This window comes from Mya arenaria, chromosome 14 (genome assembly GCF_026914265.1).
Source record: "Mya arenaria isolate MELC-2E11 chromosome 14, ASM2691426v1".
Taxonomy (NCBI): Eukaryota; Metazoa; Mollusca; class Bivalvia; order Myida; family Myidae; genus Mya; species Mya arenaria.
Window position 1 is genome coordinate 35,697,420 of NC_069135.1, and position 15,492 is coordinate 35,712,911.

Genomic DNA, 15,492 nt, shown 5'->3' on the forward strand with positions numbered 1-15,492 from the left:
ATTTATCAAAACAAATGTTCGAGACACGTGTTATTTAGTTACCTGTTCAATGTATGTTTACAGTGTGCTTTCTAACAGACTGGCAAAGGGCAAACTGAACTAATCTCATGCACAAACGCTACATTAATAAACAGTATGAAATAAACATGTCAAATAATCATTAGCTCATAAGGTTTTCAAGTCTAATTATTGCAGCTGCAGATAAATAATTGGTCATATTTGGCCTCTTTTTGATTATTTTCCTGGGCCACATTGTCTTCTTTTTTTACTTTAAATTAATGACAAAACTATTCTGTTTTATTGACATAGTTAGCTCTTAGAAAATTGTTTTCATGACAATAGTGGTGATACACTGGGAGCTTGAATGACCTGGTCCAGTGACGTTTTTGGAAATGCTTTAACTGCCTGTTCTGACTTTGGGAAAATACCAACTCTTGTTAAAATACATAATATAATGGAAAATATAAACATGTTTTGGCTTTTAAATGCATACATTATACTGTTTAAGAGCTGGTCTTACAAATATCTTGTTTATTTTTCAAAAGAAATGCATTGCTTTTTTATTCATTCACATAAACTGTGTTCACTGAATTGCGAAAATATTAGGTATTTTGAGTAAAAATGGACAATTTTTTCGCAAGGAGAAACAGCCTTTTGAAGGCAGTAAAATGTACCAAGAAAAGTCAGTATGGTTAGTAAAAAAAAGGTCAATTTCTTTATATGGACAAAGAACAATACGAAGTACAGAAAATGAGATTTTGGTCTGGCAAAAACTGTGTATCTTTTTGCGATTCCTGCTAGTAATGGTCAAAGCTTTATCATAATTGGTTATCAAAATTTATAGCTCGACTGGACCCTGTATACTTCCTATATGGATGAAAGTGAACGATGAACAATATTACAATAAAAGCATGCCCACACAACATTCAACTGCTAGCAATACCTCTAAATTCAAACAAAACATACATGGCACATACAAATTTTGCAATATTTTACAAAAGGAAAAGTCATTTATAATTTAGTAAAATAAAAGTTCCTTTTATGGTTAATGTGAAACAGTTATTACGCTTATAAAGTTCTATCGTCGAAGACTTCTTCATTTTTTTTTCCCCCGTCTCTGTCATTTGAATTTTTTACAGTTTATTCATCTTTTACATGAGGAGTTTCCTCAACAGTACCATTCAATTTGCCCATTTACCGGCCTCCCCATTCTACCTGGCATACTTTGTTGTCCATGGTTATTACTGCTGTTGTTGTTGCTGTTGCCATTTGTCGTGGTGCCATTAGTGATGGTGGTGTTGCCATTGTCGTTGTTGGCGACCGGTTCGCCCCCTAGGAGAGGAGAGATGTGGTTCAGCGACACCTGCTCGATGAACGACGTCCCATACTTTTTAAAGTACCACCACTCAAATATCTGAATAGAGAAAATAGTGATTCCATTTCAAAGATGCGCCAAAGAAGATTTACTACAAATATTATACAGTTGTATTGATATACCAAAAAGAATGAATAAATGTCGAAAAACAATCGTTCTTATGAAGGATGGCAAGTTAAATTTAAAAGAAAGGTGCAAAATACATGGTATTTCTACCTATGAGACTATAAAAGATCACAGTAAATCTTTTAGCACTCACCAATCATTTAATATTTTTGCATTTTCAGCTATTAAATACACAGTTACCATCTTGTTATCAGCAATTAATATTTTCCATAAATGCATTATTAACTTAGTAGTTAAAGGTGTATCACTCAAAATGTATGTTTGTTATACATGCGTATGTATTGATTTTGAATAAAAGTGTCACTTTCAAGCTTTTCTCCAACAGGAGTAAATAAGTGGAAAGAGGGTGCATATAACAGACTTAATTGGACAGTGAGTTATTCCCCCTTCCCTGGAAACAGGATTTTAAAGACGCTTTGATACCACCCACTGGACCGAAGGCTTGGTCAAATTTAAAATCTGTAAAGGTCAAAACATAACAAAATGTAAGAAAGGTGCAAAATGGAATGCTGATAAATCCCAATGCTTGGCATTTTTTAGCCAACAGTCCTATGATTAGGTGCAGTCCCTATGAGCAGTAAAAAGGCAAGCTTAGATTAATAGCCAATCATTAATGGAACAGGGGGCAAGAAGCAAGCCAGTAATAAGTAATGATATATTAATGAAATAATTATACTGTAATTATTGCCAGACATTTGGCCAAAATATAGCAGGGCTTGTGGACTGACTTTTACCTTCATGTCATAGTTTTGACAAAAAGGAATAGTAAAGCAACACTGTGGTAGTAATAGTTACAGCATCCACAAACTGAGTTATGTGAATTATCCACCAGCACTTAGCAATTAAATGACAATTACTAGTATGCAGTATAGAAGGGAACAGTGTTGTAATTTAACCCTACACTAGTTATTGAACAGTTAATGCCCACCTACCTGTTAAAGTGCTGACATGAGAGGTAATGTATAGACAACAAACAATGAAAAGGTACACACAATATAACCAAATTAATTTCTTATCTATTTTCCTTTTAAATGTATACAACATTTTTTAATGAGAGGGATATAAGATCCATCTTATTAGACTTTTGGATGAACAAGCCTGAAATCTTATACAATTAAAACTAGCCACATCAAAGTCGTGGGACCTCGGGGAAATACTTTGAGAGCACAAACAAGCCCTGCTATATTTAATGCAGAGTTTGAAAAAGCACCGAAGACATTTTACCAGTGCAGGTCTTGCGGGCATGTGTTAATTTTGACCATTGATATTATGCTTCTTCTTACTGTCAAGAATTATATTCTGCAGCATGCAAATAACAAATAATGTTTTACTATTTGTAACCCCATATTCAATCCATACAGTACATGTACAGAGATTGACCAAGCAAGATTTAGCTGCATGCTGTGAGAGAGAATCCATCATGGCTGGATCAGTCCCAAGGCACTACTTTATAACAGACAGCTCGGTTATTGATTAGAATGGACCAAATTTCCACCACCTCTGTAGAAATCAGCCATCTGATGACAACAGTGTCATCGTAAAGAGTGATAGCTGCCACTATTTCAATTAATTATATTGAAAAGTGAACTTTGTGTTTTTCTCCCAGCGAAACAGACACAAAGAAACAAGAGTCAGAACATGTTAGAGCATATTTTTGAATGCCACCTCTGAAAATATCAGTTAATGAAATCTCTGAAAATGTCAGAACTCAATTATAACTGCCATCTTTTATATTCACATTCAATACGAACAATGCTTAAAGTAACCACAATATAATAACAAAAGAAACCACATTGCTCACATTTGTTTTTACATATTGAATGACAGATATTGAAATTCAGGGTTCATTTTGCGAGACTGGCAAAAAAAAATCAATGAGATTCCAGGGACCTATATTCGATGTTCAAGGACTTTATGTGTACCTATATTCGATGGTCAAGGACTTCATGTAACCTATATTCAATGTTCAAGGACTTTGAGGACCTATATTCAATGTTCATGTACTTCAAGTAACCTATATTCGATGTCCAAGGACTTCAAGTAACCTATATTTAATGTTCAAGGACTTCAATGACATATATTTGATGTTCAAGGACTTCAATGACCTATATTTGATGTTCAAGAACTCTCTTTAATAACAAACTATGAAAATAACACATATTTTCTATAAGACTTAATTAATAGCAAACTATGGAAGTAAGACATATCTGACATAGTAGCTCTTCAAACATTTAATTGTGCTTTAAGGTTTTCAATGTATCGTCTTATTCCTCTGAAAGATTATTTAACCACAGCTCTTTTTTATTCCATCCTCCTCCTATAACAGTTTGAATGAAATTGTAAACATGTCTAAGAATAACTGAGGATATTGGTAGGCAGATTGCACTTGTGTTTTCTGACTTTGCATGGAATTTCAGGGCAGAATCGCCCATGGAACTGATGGCAATAACTTTTATACAATGTTTACACAAAGGTTTGTGTTTATTTTCGTGATCAACCAGAAAAGGATTATTAAAGCAGTGCCACTTTTTGTTGAAAACGCAAGAAATTACAGCAAAATGAAATTGGAATTGGAAATAGACTGAACCAGCGCTCATGTTAATTGGTACCACTCAGGAGTCTTAAACCTTGAGTGTCTTGAGTGACACCAAAGCTATAACAATACCTATATTATATTTTTTTAACAATGACGAGTCAGTGATTTTTTTTTGTGAAATTTACCGCCGAATAACAGCTGTTTCCCCTCGCCGAAAATCGTCCAATTTTCCCAAAACATAGTCATATTTTCCCCCAAAAAGGTAATCAATTCCCCCCAGAAATGAATAAAAAATACAAATATGAATTGTGCTTTTTGTTTTTATTTCGTAAAACAATGCATTTTAAACACGATGCGAACGCGCAACAATAGCAGGAACCGGTTCGATCCGGGATAAGGCCCGTGAAATACACCGTTTCTGATCATCATCACCGAGACGCAAGTAATTCATCTAATGACACTGATCAATTTGTTTACCATTTATGACGTTTTGACTTCAACTTTCTGGCAAATAATAACATATAATAAGTGATAGCATTACCTTATAGCAAAATGTAACATTCAACTTAAAAGTTTAATCATAAATATGTCACATAATAGCAAATACTATGTTAAAAGACTCAACAAAAATGTTTTTTGTTACTTATGTATGATTTCAGTGTAACTTTGTTTATTGTGTTTTTTTAAGATCTTGCATTTAATTAACATATCACAAAACCAGAAAGCTGAAATTGCAATTTGTTTGGTGAGAAAGTGATAATGCTTAATAAGGATCATTTGGCACAAAAATAATGTTTTACATGTTTTGATGATAGTAACTGTCATTAAAGAGAGTTGAAACAGTTTTAATAGGTGTCTTTGTTACTGCATGGTTATTTTAAATGACCATTTTAATGTTCATTGTATTTTCCCAATTTTGGGAATTAACGCGCTTATTTTCCCAATTGTAAAGCCACAGCTGGTTTTGAAAATTTAAATAAAAATCACTGCGAGTAAATAAAACAACATATTTGTTTTTGTTTTCAAAGTAACACTGGTTTGGCTATTGAATACACTCATTAAAATGACACTTTAGTTTGGTTTTTAAATTAAACTTTGTGTTGCTATTCTTGAAGCCATAAAAACCATACAAAACCCCACATTAACAGCCTGAAACCTTTTTTTGCTTTCTATAAACATGAGCAATAAATCAAACAAAAGTATATATAGTTCAATAATAAAGCCTCTCGGCAGTCATTCCAAAATGTCATAAGTATCATACAAAATAATCTTAATGGAAGGACATCATACAGGAATGCATGGAAGCTGGTCAATAAGTAAACGGCTGTCAGTGACCAGGAGTAAATATGGTCATTAATGAGGAAGGCGGGAACAACAGGGAAATCAATAACCAGCAACTTACTTCAGGCCCAAATAAGTGCAAATAAATACTGAAGCTGTCACCAACAAATAGCTTAACATTCTTCTAGATTACATGATCTTCGTAAAAGCATAATTGAAAGTGTGTTATTTAAGGAGGTATTTTGCTAAACATGTATTTTTTTGCGTTGTTTTTTTATACACTCTAACAGAATGTCTTAGGTCAAAAATACTGTTTCTGTTTCATAAAAGCAAAGGAAACAAGAGCTGTCACAGTATGTGACGAATGCCCCCGAATGTGACATTGACCTACGAACAAGGTCAGTACATGAAAAGTTGATCTTGCCTTTACGTGTCAAATACATATGGCAATTTATTTTAAATTGCCTCTGAACATAAAAAAATACCACCCATACTTGACAACCTACACTGTTATGTCCTTATATTCAGAATTCCCTTGTGAATAAACACTTAGTGTATCTTTCACCTTAGAGGTAGGGACATGGGTCTTGCACACGACACGTCGTCTTGGTAAGTGGAACACATGTAGCAAGTGATTTTAAAATCTGTCCATACAAGGGAAAGTAACAGCCCTGACACGACAACCTATACTCTATGTCCTTATATGCAGCACTCCATTGTGAATAAACATTAAGTGTGACCTTGACCTCTGAGGCAGGGACACGGGTCTTGCACGCGACACATCGTCTTGGTATGTGGAACACATGTGGCAAGTTATTTTAAAATCTGTCCATACAAGGGAAAGTTACAGCCCGGACACGACAACCTATACTCATATGTCCTTATATGCAGCACTCCATTGTGAATAAACACTATGTGTGACCTTAACCTTTGAGGCAGGGACACGAGTCTTGCACACGACACGTCGTCTTGGTATGTGGAACACATGTGGCAAGTTATTTTAAAATCTGTCCATACAAGAGAAAGTTACAGCCTGGACACAACAACCTATACTCTATGTCCTTATATGCAGCACTCCATTGTGAATAACCACTAAGTGTGACCTTGACCTTTGAGGTAGGGACACGGGTCTTGCACGCGACACGTCGTCTTGGTATGTGGAACACATGTGGCAAGTTATTTTAAAATCTGTCCATACAAGGGAAAGTTACAGCCCGGACACGGCAACCTATACTCTATGTCCTTATATGCAGCACTCCATTGTAAATAAACACTAAGTGTGATCTTGACCTTTGAGGTAGGGACACGAGTCTTGCACGCGACACGTCAACTTGGTATGTGGAACACATGTGGCAAGTTATTTTAAAATCTTTCCATACAAGAGAAAGTTACACCCCGGACACGACAACCTATACTCTATGTCCTTATATGCAGCACTCCATTGTGAATAAACACTAAGTGTGACCTTGACCTTTGAGGTAGGGAAACAGGTTTTGCACGCGACACGTCGTCTTGGTAAGTGGAACACATTTGGCAAGTTATTTTAAAATCTGTCCATACAAGGGAAAGTTACAGCCCGGACACGACAACCTATACTCTATGTCCTTATATGCAGCACTCCATTGTGAATAAACACTAAGTGTGACCTTGACCTTTGAGGTAGGGACACGGGTTTTGCACATGACACGTTGTCTTGGTATGTGGAACACATTTGGCAAGTTATTTTAAAATCTGTCCATACAAGGGAAAGTTACAGCCCGGACACGACAACCTATACTCTATGTCCTTATATGCAGCACTCCATTGTGAATAAACACTAAGTGTGACCTTGACCTTTGAGGTAGGGACACGGGTTTTGCACGTGACACGTCGTCTTGGTATGTGGAACACATTTGGCAAGTTATTTTAAAATCTGTCCATACAAGGGAAAGTTACAGCCCGGACACGACAACCTATACTCTAAGTCCTTATATGCAGCACTCCATTGTGAATAAACACTAAGTGTGACCTTGACCTTTGAGGTAGGGACACAGGTCTTGCAGGCAACACGTCGTCTTGGTATGTGGAACACATGTGGCAAGTTATTTTAAAATCTGTCCATACAGGAGAAAGTTACAGCCCGGACACGACAACCTATACTCTGTGACCTTGACCTTTGAGGTAGGGACAAGGGTCTTGCACGCGACACGTCGTCTTGGTATGTGGAAGACATGTGGCAAGTTATTTTAAAATCTGTCCATACAAGGGAAAGTTACAGAGCCGGACGGACGGTGCGATTTTAATATGCCCACCTTCGGGGGCATAAAAAATAAACAACACCTTGCTGTCAAATTTACTCGGACCTTTTAAAATAGAATTGTTATCATGTACAGTTTCTTTTTTCCACCAGCATATATATATATATATATTTTTAAGACTTCACCCAGAATTTGTACTCGTATATTATTATACCATAGGAGGTTTTCCGGAATATCTCAGACTTAACAATCTTTGAGAGTGTAGCTTTAAAATGATGCAAGTACTAATGGTATTATTTTATCTTCCAACCTTCCTTAAGATACATACACTACTAAAGGGACTCCGAGTCTCATTCCTTTAATGCATCTTTCATTTGTCAAATGTCTTTCCTCACAGACAATGCATTCATTTTCCGGACTTAAAATAGAAACACGACCATTCGTTTTTTTCCATTTCCTTATTCAGCCGCACAGCAGCTGTAGAAGACTTTAGAAAGGATAACTAGATTACAGGACCCAAAACAGCTAGGTAATATCTCAGACAGGATCGATACACATAGACTTTAAAGAAATTAACATGTCTGATTCTAGAAGACGTCATAGCCATAAACATACTTTCACGAAGCCTTGATTATTACATTCATGAATATTCTTTGCAAAATTTAGTTTTCTTGAAATAAATGAAGTTCAATGCTTGACATCTGTCAAAACAAAAGAAAATGGTTATTACAACTTTTATAGGACAAAGGAATAATTGTAACTTCCAAACATTGCATAATTATGAAGAAAACAGCTAATCATATCATGTTTTTTGCTAAAATATTTCATTTTTATAAAAAAAATATAGAACCAAAAAAATTTAACCATACTATGAGATAGTGGACCTCATCCATTACATACAAGAGGTTTCACTGTTAATGGAAAGTGATAACCTACAAACGTATAACAAGGGACATGAGCTCATAAAGTCACCCTTTGGGCGAGAGACTATACTTTACAGCGAGCAGATGTTGATGGGTTGGGAAATCTATAATGGAAAATTAATGGCAATTTTACATTTCTTTCCAAAATGAATTAAACACTGTTGTCACCACACTTAATAAATTTCAGAAATACGAAACACACTTAAAACAATTCATAGAATAATGTATTTTACAGACTACAAGACTCTTTTAAAGAGACGACAGTCCCTGAGGGATTTGCAGGACTTTATATTACATATATTTCCAGTGGCATGCTGAAGAGATGTGGCAAGATATAATGAGGTCTGGATGGGCAATTACTTTCACATCATAATTCTTCCTCAACGTGCTAAGTGTGGAATACCATTTCAATGTACTCAATTTGGACAAACCCAGAGAATGTTATGATTTTTTTATCCAGCCCTCTGCAAATGCTCTAATAGCAATTGCCAATCATAGTATACAAAAAAATATTGTCCTTGGTCAGATTAGGCCCAGCACTCTGCAGATGCTCTAATAGCTACTGGCAATCCAAAGGTGAAAATCCAAGGTGAGAAGGAGATTCTGCACAACAGAGCCTTCCAAGTGGATAAAGCTGAGCACCAGCTGAAGTGCCAATGACTGAAATTAGCACATTAGCCCGCAAGACATATGCAATGGTAAAATGCCTGCTTTCCAAATCCGGAATTTATTACAGCTGGGTTTGTTGAACAAAATCCAATAAAGCACTAGCATAGGCAGTCATGGAAATTAAAGCAACTGTGCACCAGATTATCAATTTGCAAGAAAAAAATCAAAAAAATCGAAAACTGTCATAAACTTGGTATTAACGTGTACAATGCATTGAAACTTACTGACTGAAGTACCACAAAGTTTACAATTTATTTAAGTTTAGCAGTTATTTCATATTTTTCCATTAAAAAAGATTACTGGGTATGTCTACCTAGTAGAATTCATTCCTTATGCATGATTGGCTAGTCGGTGTTACGTGATATTACCGAGTTAGGTGTTTAGCTTAATTATGCCACCTGAGTATAGTAAGCCGTCTTAGCTCAGTGGATACGACGCTGGACTGCAATTTTGGTGACACAGGTTCGAACTCGGTCTCCGACATAATTATTTTTTACATTTTGGTACTTTTTTTTACAATTATGATATCAAAGCTAAAATAATTGTCCTGAGATTCGTTACAGAAAAAAAACTTTTTTTGGTGCCAATCTGGTGTACAGTCCCTTTAAGACTTTTGGATAAACAAGCCCAAATTCTTATACTATTGCTTGGCATCAAATTTTTTAACAAGTCCTGCTATATAAAATTGCATAAGAATAAGGATATGGACTGGCAAGTTGTTCAACCTTAACAATAATTTCCATGACGGAAGTGCACTGTTAACATTTGTACTTTTCATAATGTAATATATTTCCTACCATACTTGTAAATGACCAGAAAATGAACTATACAACTTTTCTGTTGCCACCTTCAGCAGAAACTGTGGAAACAATCACCATTTTACAGACAACTGTCATTGAAAAACATCTGACCAATAACTATTGATCTTCTTATGTAACAAGGTTGCACCTGGCTTCTGAATAATTGCAAATGATTGTGCAATGTACAATAGATATATCTGACTTGTGCAATTACGGCAAATCAATAGGATTCTTATTACTGTGCTGCTAAAGTACCGATTCTATGTGCAAACAGTTACAATGAGAAATGAAATTGCCGACTTTTGGAAATCAGAAAAGAACTGAATAGAAGTAATTGACCATGTGACTTTCACAATTATTGACAAAGAAGACATAGAAATATGGTGAAATTCATAAGGATCTTTCTATTTTAATGGTCAAAATGAGAAATCAATAATATGCAAAAATGCAATTCAAGGTAAAATATATTAACAGTTCCGCTCAACTAGTACTATAAAGGTTTTCACATTAACAAGTATTTAAGGCAGTTTTAGGAGTGTTTCAATTAACAGAACTGAGAGGTCAAATTGGATGCTTCTAAGTTTAACTTAAGTGTTACGCTGTGATGCCTTCAGCAATGAGATTGCCAGCAAGATTAAAATTTAATAATTTAGAAGGGCTTAAACAACCAACAATTCATTTAGCATATTAAAGTGATACTATTATTTGTAATCAATATAATAATCATTTATTGTTGCAACCGTTGCGCCAAGTGTAGGCAGCAGAAATTTTGTGCTCTTGATAATTTGTGTTATTGTGTAAAAACGGATGACTTTAGAACCAGGATTTTTTGCATAGTATTTGATGAATATATGCAGACAACATTTGTGTGATTTTTAATTAAATTCATTTATTCGAAAGTGGGTTTTATTCGATAAAACAATTGGATGTGCAATGAAATAGGCTGCTTTTACCTGTAAAATAGTTTATGCTATTTTAGTGAACACAATCTCACAAACATAATGTGCTTTATAAAATACAATAGAGACCAATTATTGAAGTTGGAAAACATACCCAGAAGGTTTTTACGACCGGATAAAGAAACATTGAAAGTATTAAAGGATTATGATATTTTGACATACAGATCTGCCAGAGGCGGTCATTATCAGCTTACACGAAATTGGGATGACAATCAAGGGATCAATTTGGAAAATTTAAGAGCATTACCTGAAGCTATTCCAACTGTAATATCAACATGTAGATCAAAGCCTAAACAAAAATGCAACAAAGAAATGCTGGACTCTAAGAGAAAAATGAATTTATCCCACATTAAATATGAATCTCAAACAATAGTTAAAGGCCAGAAAAACATAAAAATTTGTTGCATAAACCCAAGATCCTTGAAAAACAAAACGATATCTTTTAGTGACTTGATACTCTCGAATGATCTAGATATCATTGCTGTGACTGAGACATGGTTAGGCACATCAATCGATAAAGCATGTCTAAGTGAATTATTACCGGATGGGTATAAAATCAAGCATGTGCCACGCCCAGGTAGTGGGCGAGGTGGTGGGGTGGCCCTGATCTATAAATCGGTGATTGGTGTTAAAATAGTCTCTTCAACCAGTGATAATATATTTTCAACATTTGAACATATTGAGTGTAATGTAAGTATCAACAACTATACATTGCTCATGGCCGTTATGTACAGACCTCCTCCATCAAAGAAGAATGGCTTGAATGCACGAGATTTTCTGGATACCGAATGGCCAGATTTCTTATCAAAATTTGCCACAATTGACAACAATGTCATTATCACCGGCGATCTGAATTTTCATTTGGACAATCTTTCTGATCGCGACACCATCAAATTTAACAGTGTGCTTCAATCCTGTGGCATGTATCAACATGTGAAAGGGCCAACCCACGTCCAAGGTCATACCTTAGACGTGGTCATTACCAGAGACATGGAAAACATAATATCTTCAGTTGTAGTGACCGATCCTGGATTATCAGATAGCTCTGGCAAAATAGCTAAGGATCATTTCGCAGTAATGTTCAATGCGCTTGCAGCGAAGCCCCCTCCGGTAAAGAAAACTGTAACATACAGGAAACTTCGGTCGATTGACGTTGATTCATTCAAAGCTGATATTCTATCATCCGATCTTTTGAAATTGTCTCAGAGTACATCAGATGCAGACACTCTTGTCTCATCATACAATAGTGAACTTTCAGCTTTAATAGACAAGCACGCGCCATTGTGTTTAAAAACCATCACATTGAGACCATCTTGTCCCTGGTACACGGAGGAGCTTCACGGTGCCAAACATGTGAAGCGTAAGCTAGAACGTAAATGGCAGATTTCAAGACTCAACGTTGACCATTTAATGTATAGGAACCAATGCGCAATCGTTAACAAAATGTTGAAAAAGGCAAGAATTGATTATTACTCAGAGAAAGTAAAATCAAGTGAACGGGACCAAAAAAGTTTGTTCAAATTAACGAAACATTTATTGAATGGCCCAAGCGAAGTTGCACTTCCACCAGGTAAGAAACCAGAAGTTTTAGCACAGGAGTTCAGCGATTTCTTTATAGATAAAATAGAAACAATCAGAACGAACATTTCATCTCGGCATCAGAGTGAATCAGTACCAGAAGATCGACGCACAGAAGTACGTGATATTGCGCGAATGGATAATTTCATTCCAGCAACAGAGGAGGAGGTGAAAAAGCTTGTTCAACAGTCAGCTAACAAGTCTTGTGAACTAGACCCTCTTCCTACATGGCTCTTGAAATCGTGTATAAACGAACTTCTACCAATTTTGCTGAAAATTGTTAACAGCTCGCTTCAAAGTTCAATCGTGCCTAAATCATTTAAAGCATCACGAATAAGGCCATTGTTAAAAAAGCCTAGTCTTGACAAAAACATACTCAAGAATTACAGACCCGTATCAAATTTGCCATATCTCTCAAAAATCCTCGAAAAAGTGGTAAACAGAAGAATTGAGGAACATTTGACAAACAATCAATTACATGAAACAAACCAGTCAGCATACAGGAAATTTCATTCAACTGAAACGGCATTGGTAAAAGTTCAAAACGACATTCTTGAATCATTAGACACAGGTGATGTTACGGTACTCGTGATGCTGGACCTGTCGGCTGCATTTGACACCATTGACCATAACACCCTTCTTCAAAGACTCGAATCTGACTTTGGATTTGCAGATAAACCTCGTCAATGGGTCGCATCATACCTAACAGACCGCTACCAAACGGTATGCATCGACGGCAAACTCTCTGAACCGGTCCTTATGAAATTCAGTGTTCCTCAAGGATCGGTACTGGGCCCAAAATTCTACACGATGTACACTAAGCCGGTCGGGTCTATCTGTAAAAACCATCGTCTAAACCACCATTTTTATGCAGATGACTCCCAACTCTATCTTTCGTTTAAACCAACTGACCAAGCATCAAAGGTAGTCACAATCACGCGAGTTGAACAATGCCTAAAAGAAATCATATCATGGATGAATTCAAACATGTTAAAATTGAATGCAGACAAAACTGAATTAATTATTTTTTCAAGTCAAAAACACTCCAAACTTGTTGAAAATCTAGAACTGGAAATTGGCGATACGAGCATAAAACCATCAAAAACTGTTCGAAACCTTGGTGTTACGCTTGATTCGAACATGCACATGGACCAGCATGTTAATTCGGTGACTCGAACATGCTATGGTCAGATACGACAGATTGGTCACATTCGGCCATATTTGACCGCTGATGCCACCAAGACTCTCATAAACTCGCTTGTGACATCACGGTTAGATTATTGCAATGCTCTCTTGTATGGCGTGCCGAAATCAACAACGAACAAACTGCAAATTGTTCAAAACACAGCTGCACGTATCATTACGAAAACAAGCCGTTTTGAACACATAACACCAATCCTTAAAGACCTTCACTGGCTTCAAATACAAGATAGAATTAAATATAAAATTATCATTCAAACTTTCAAGACTTTGCATGGTCAGTCACCGGTTTACATGAGCGACTTAGTAGAGGTTTACGTGCCAACTAGAAACCTGAGATCAGCAAGTGCAGCAACCACCCTTGTGCCACAAAAATGTCGACTGGTCTCTTACGGTGATAGGAGTTTCAAAGTTGCTGCCGCAAAACTATGGAATTCTCTCCCGGACACTCTCAGAAAAGAATCATCACTTAATTCATTCAAAAGAGCTCTCAAAACACAACTTTTCAAAACTTCCTACAACGTATAGATAACAACTGTGGCTGTTTTTATCCCTACTTATTTTTACGATACAGAACTACAGTAACTGTATATGTATATATATATATATATATATATGTATATATATATATATTTGGTTTCATGTTGTTGATTTCTTATTCTAATTTTACCTTTTTATGCTTATTTTATTGCATATAGCATTTTTAGACACTTTATGTGTGTGTGTTTTTTTTGACAACATATGAGTTTCACTTGAATTGGTTTAATATGTTAAAATATGTCACTTTTGGTGATTTCCACATATCTGCGATATGTCACATGTTTAATTGTAAAGCGCCCTTGAACGTATTTTATTATGAAAAGGGCGCTCAACAAATCTGGTCTAATAATAATAATAAAAAAATTTAAGTGATGAACGTTTAATTACTTCCTAAATAATGCATTTATGGAAAATATCAATTACTGATTACATGATTGTAAGCGTGTATTTAATAGCTGAAACACACAAATATTAAATGACTGGTGAGTCCTTAAAGATTTACGGAGATCAATGATTGCCTCCTAAGGTGGAAATACTGCACCTTTCTTTAAAATTTGACAAAGAACTTTCATAAGAACCATTATTTTTTATATTTATTCAGCCTTTTCGGTAAATTAAAACAATTGCAATAATTGTGGTACTGCTTATATCGGAGTACGAGTGCATCTTTAACAAATTTCTATAAAAAATCATTAATTGGTTTTATTATGACAAATTAGTAGTTATTTAGACACTTAGGCATGCACACTGGCTAAAAAAAAAGGCATTCGAATGCCATTTCTCACTGAACATTAAGTTAGTACTTAAAACATTTATTTTTGGCACAGCCCGGCCAACTTAACATTTAAAAGCCAAAAAGAATAAAAAAACACTTTTAACTTGGTTAGGGATAATTAAACCAATTTAAACAAAAAAATCTCCAGCTTTACCTTGAAAAGTCAATTTTATCAATTTTCCTGATTCAAATTCTTACCAAAATAAGGCCCGATATGAGGGATGACGTCCCCGTTAGTGCCACATAGAACTTGGGCGTCAGCGTGTTCAGGAACATGGTTGCTGAAAAGAGAAAATCCAGTCTTTATTTTATGTTTATACAAATGAACAACTAACATGAAACAGAGAAGTAAAAGTTCGTGTTTATTTTGAGTATTCTGAACAATTTTGTCAGCAGTCCGGTGCTGACTTCAATGTTTCAAAGACCAAAACTAAAACCTTGGTGTTAAGCGCCAAATGCCTCTATACAGCCAGCACGCAAATGCAAACTTCTA

General features: G+C 35.6%; 1 protein-coding gene across 4 annotated transcripts in view; it reads right to left on the reverse strand.

Moving 5' to 3' along the window:
• LOC128217287 (suppressor of tumorigenicity 7 protein homolog) overlaps positions 1–15,492 on the reverse strand; it is a 56,569-nt gene that overhangs the window by 25,095 nt on the left and 15,982 nt on the right. For 3 of the 4 annotated variants that reach the window (XM_052924326.1, XM_052924329.1, XM_052924328.1), the window contains 2 exons: positions 15,198–15,280; positions 1,216–1,414 (listed from right to left, as the gene is read on the reverse strand). In XM_052924326.1, coding sequence (XP_052780286.1) covers positions 1,216–1,414; positions 15,198–15,280 — 282 coding nt within the window. The remainder of the gene's footprint in view (positions 1–1,215; positions 1,415–15,197; positions 15,281–15,492) is intronic. The other variant, XM_052924327.1, reaches the window with a different exon arrangement.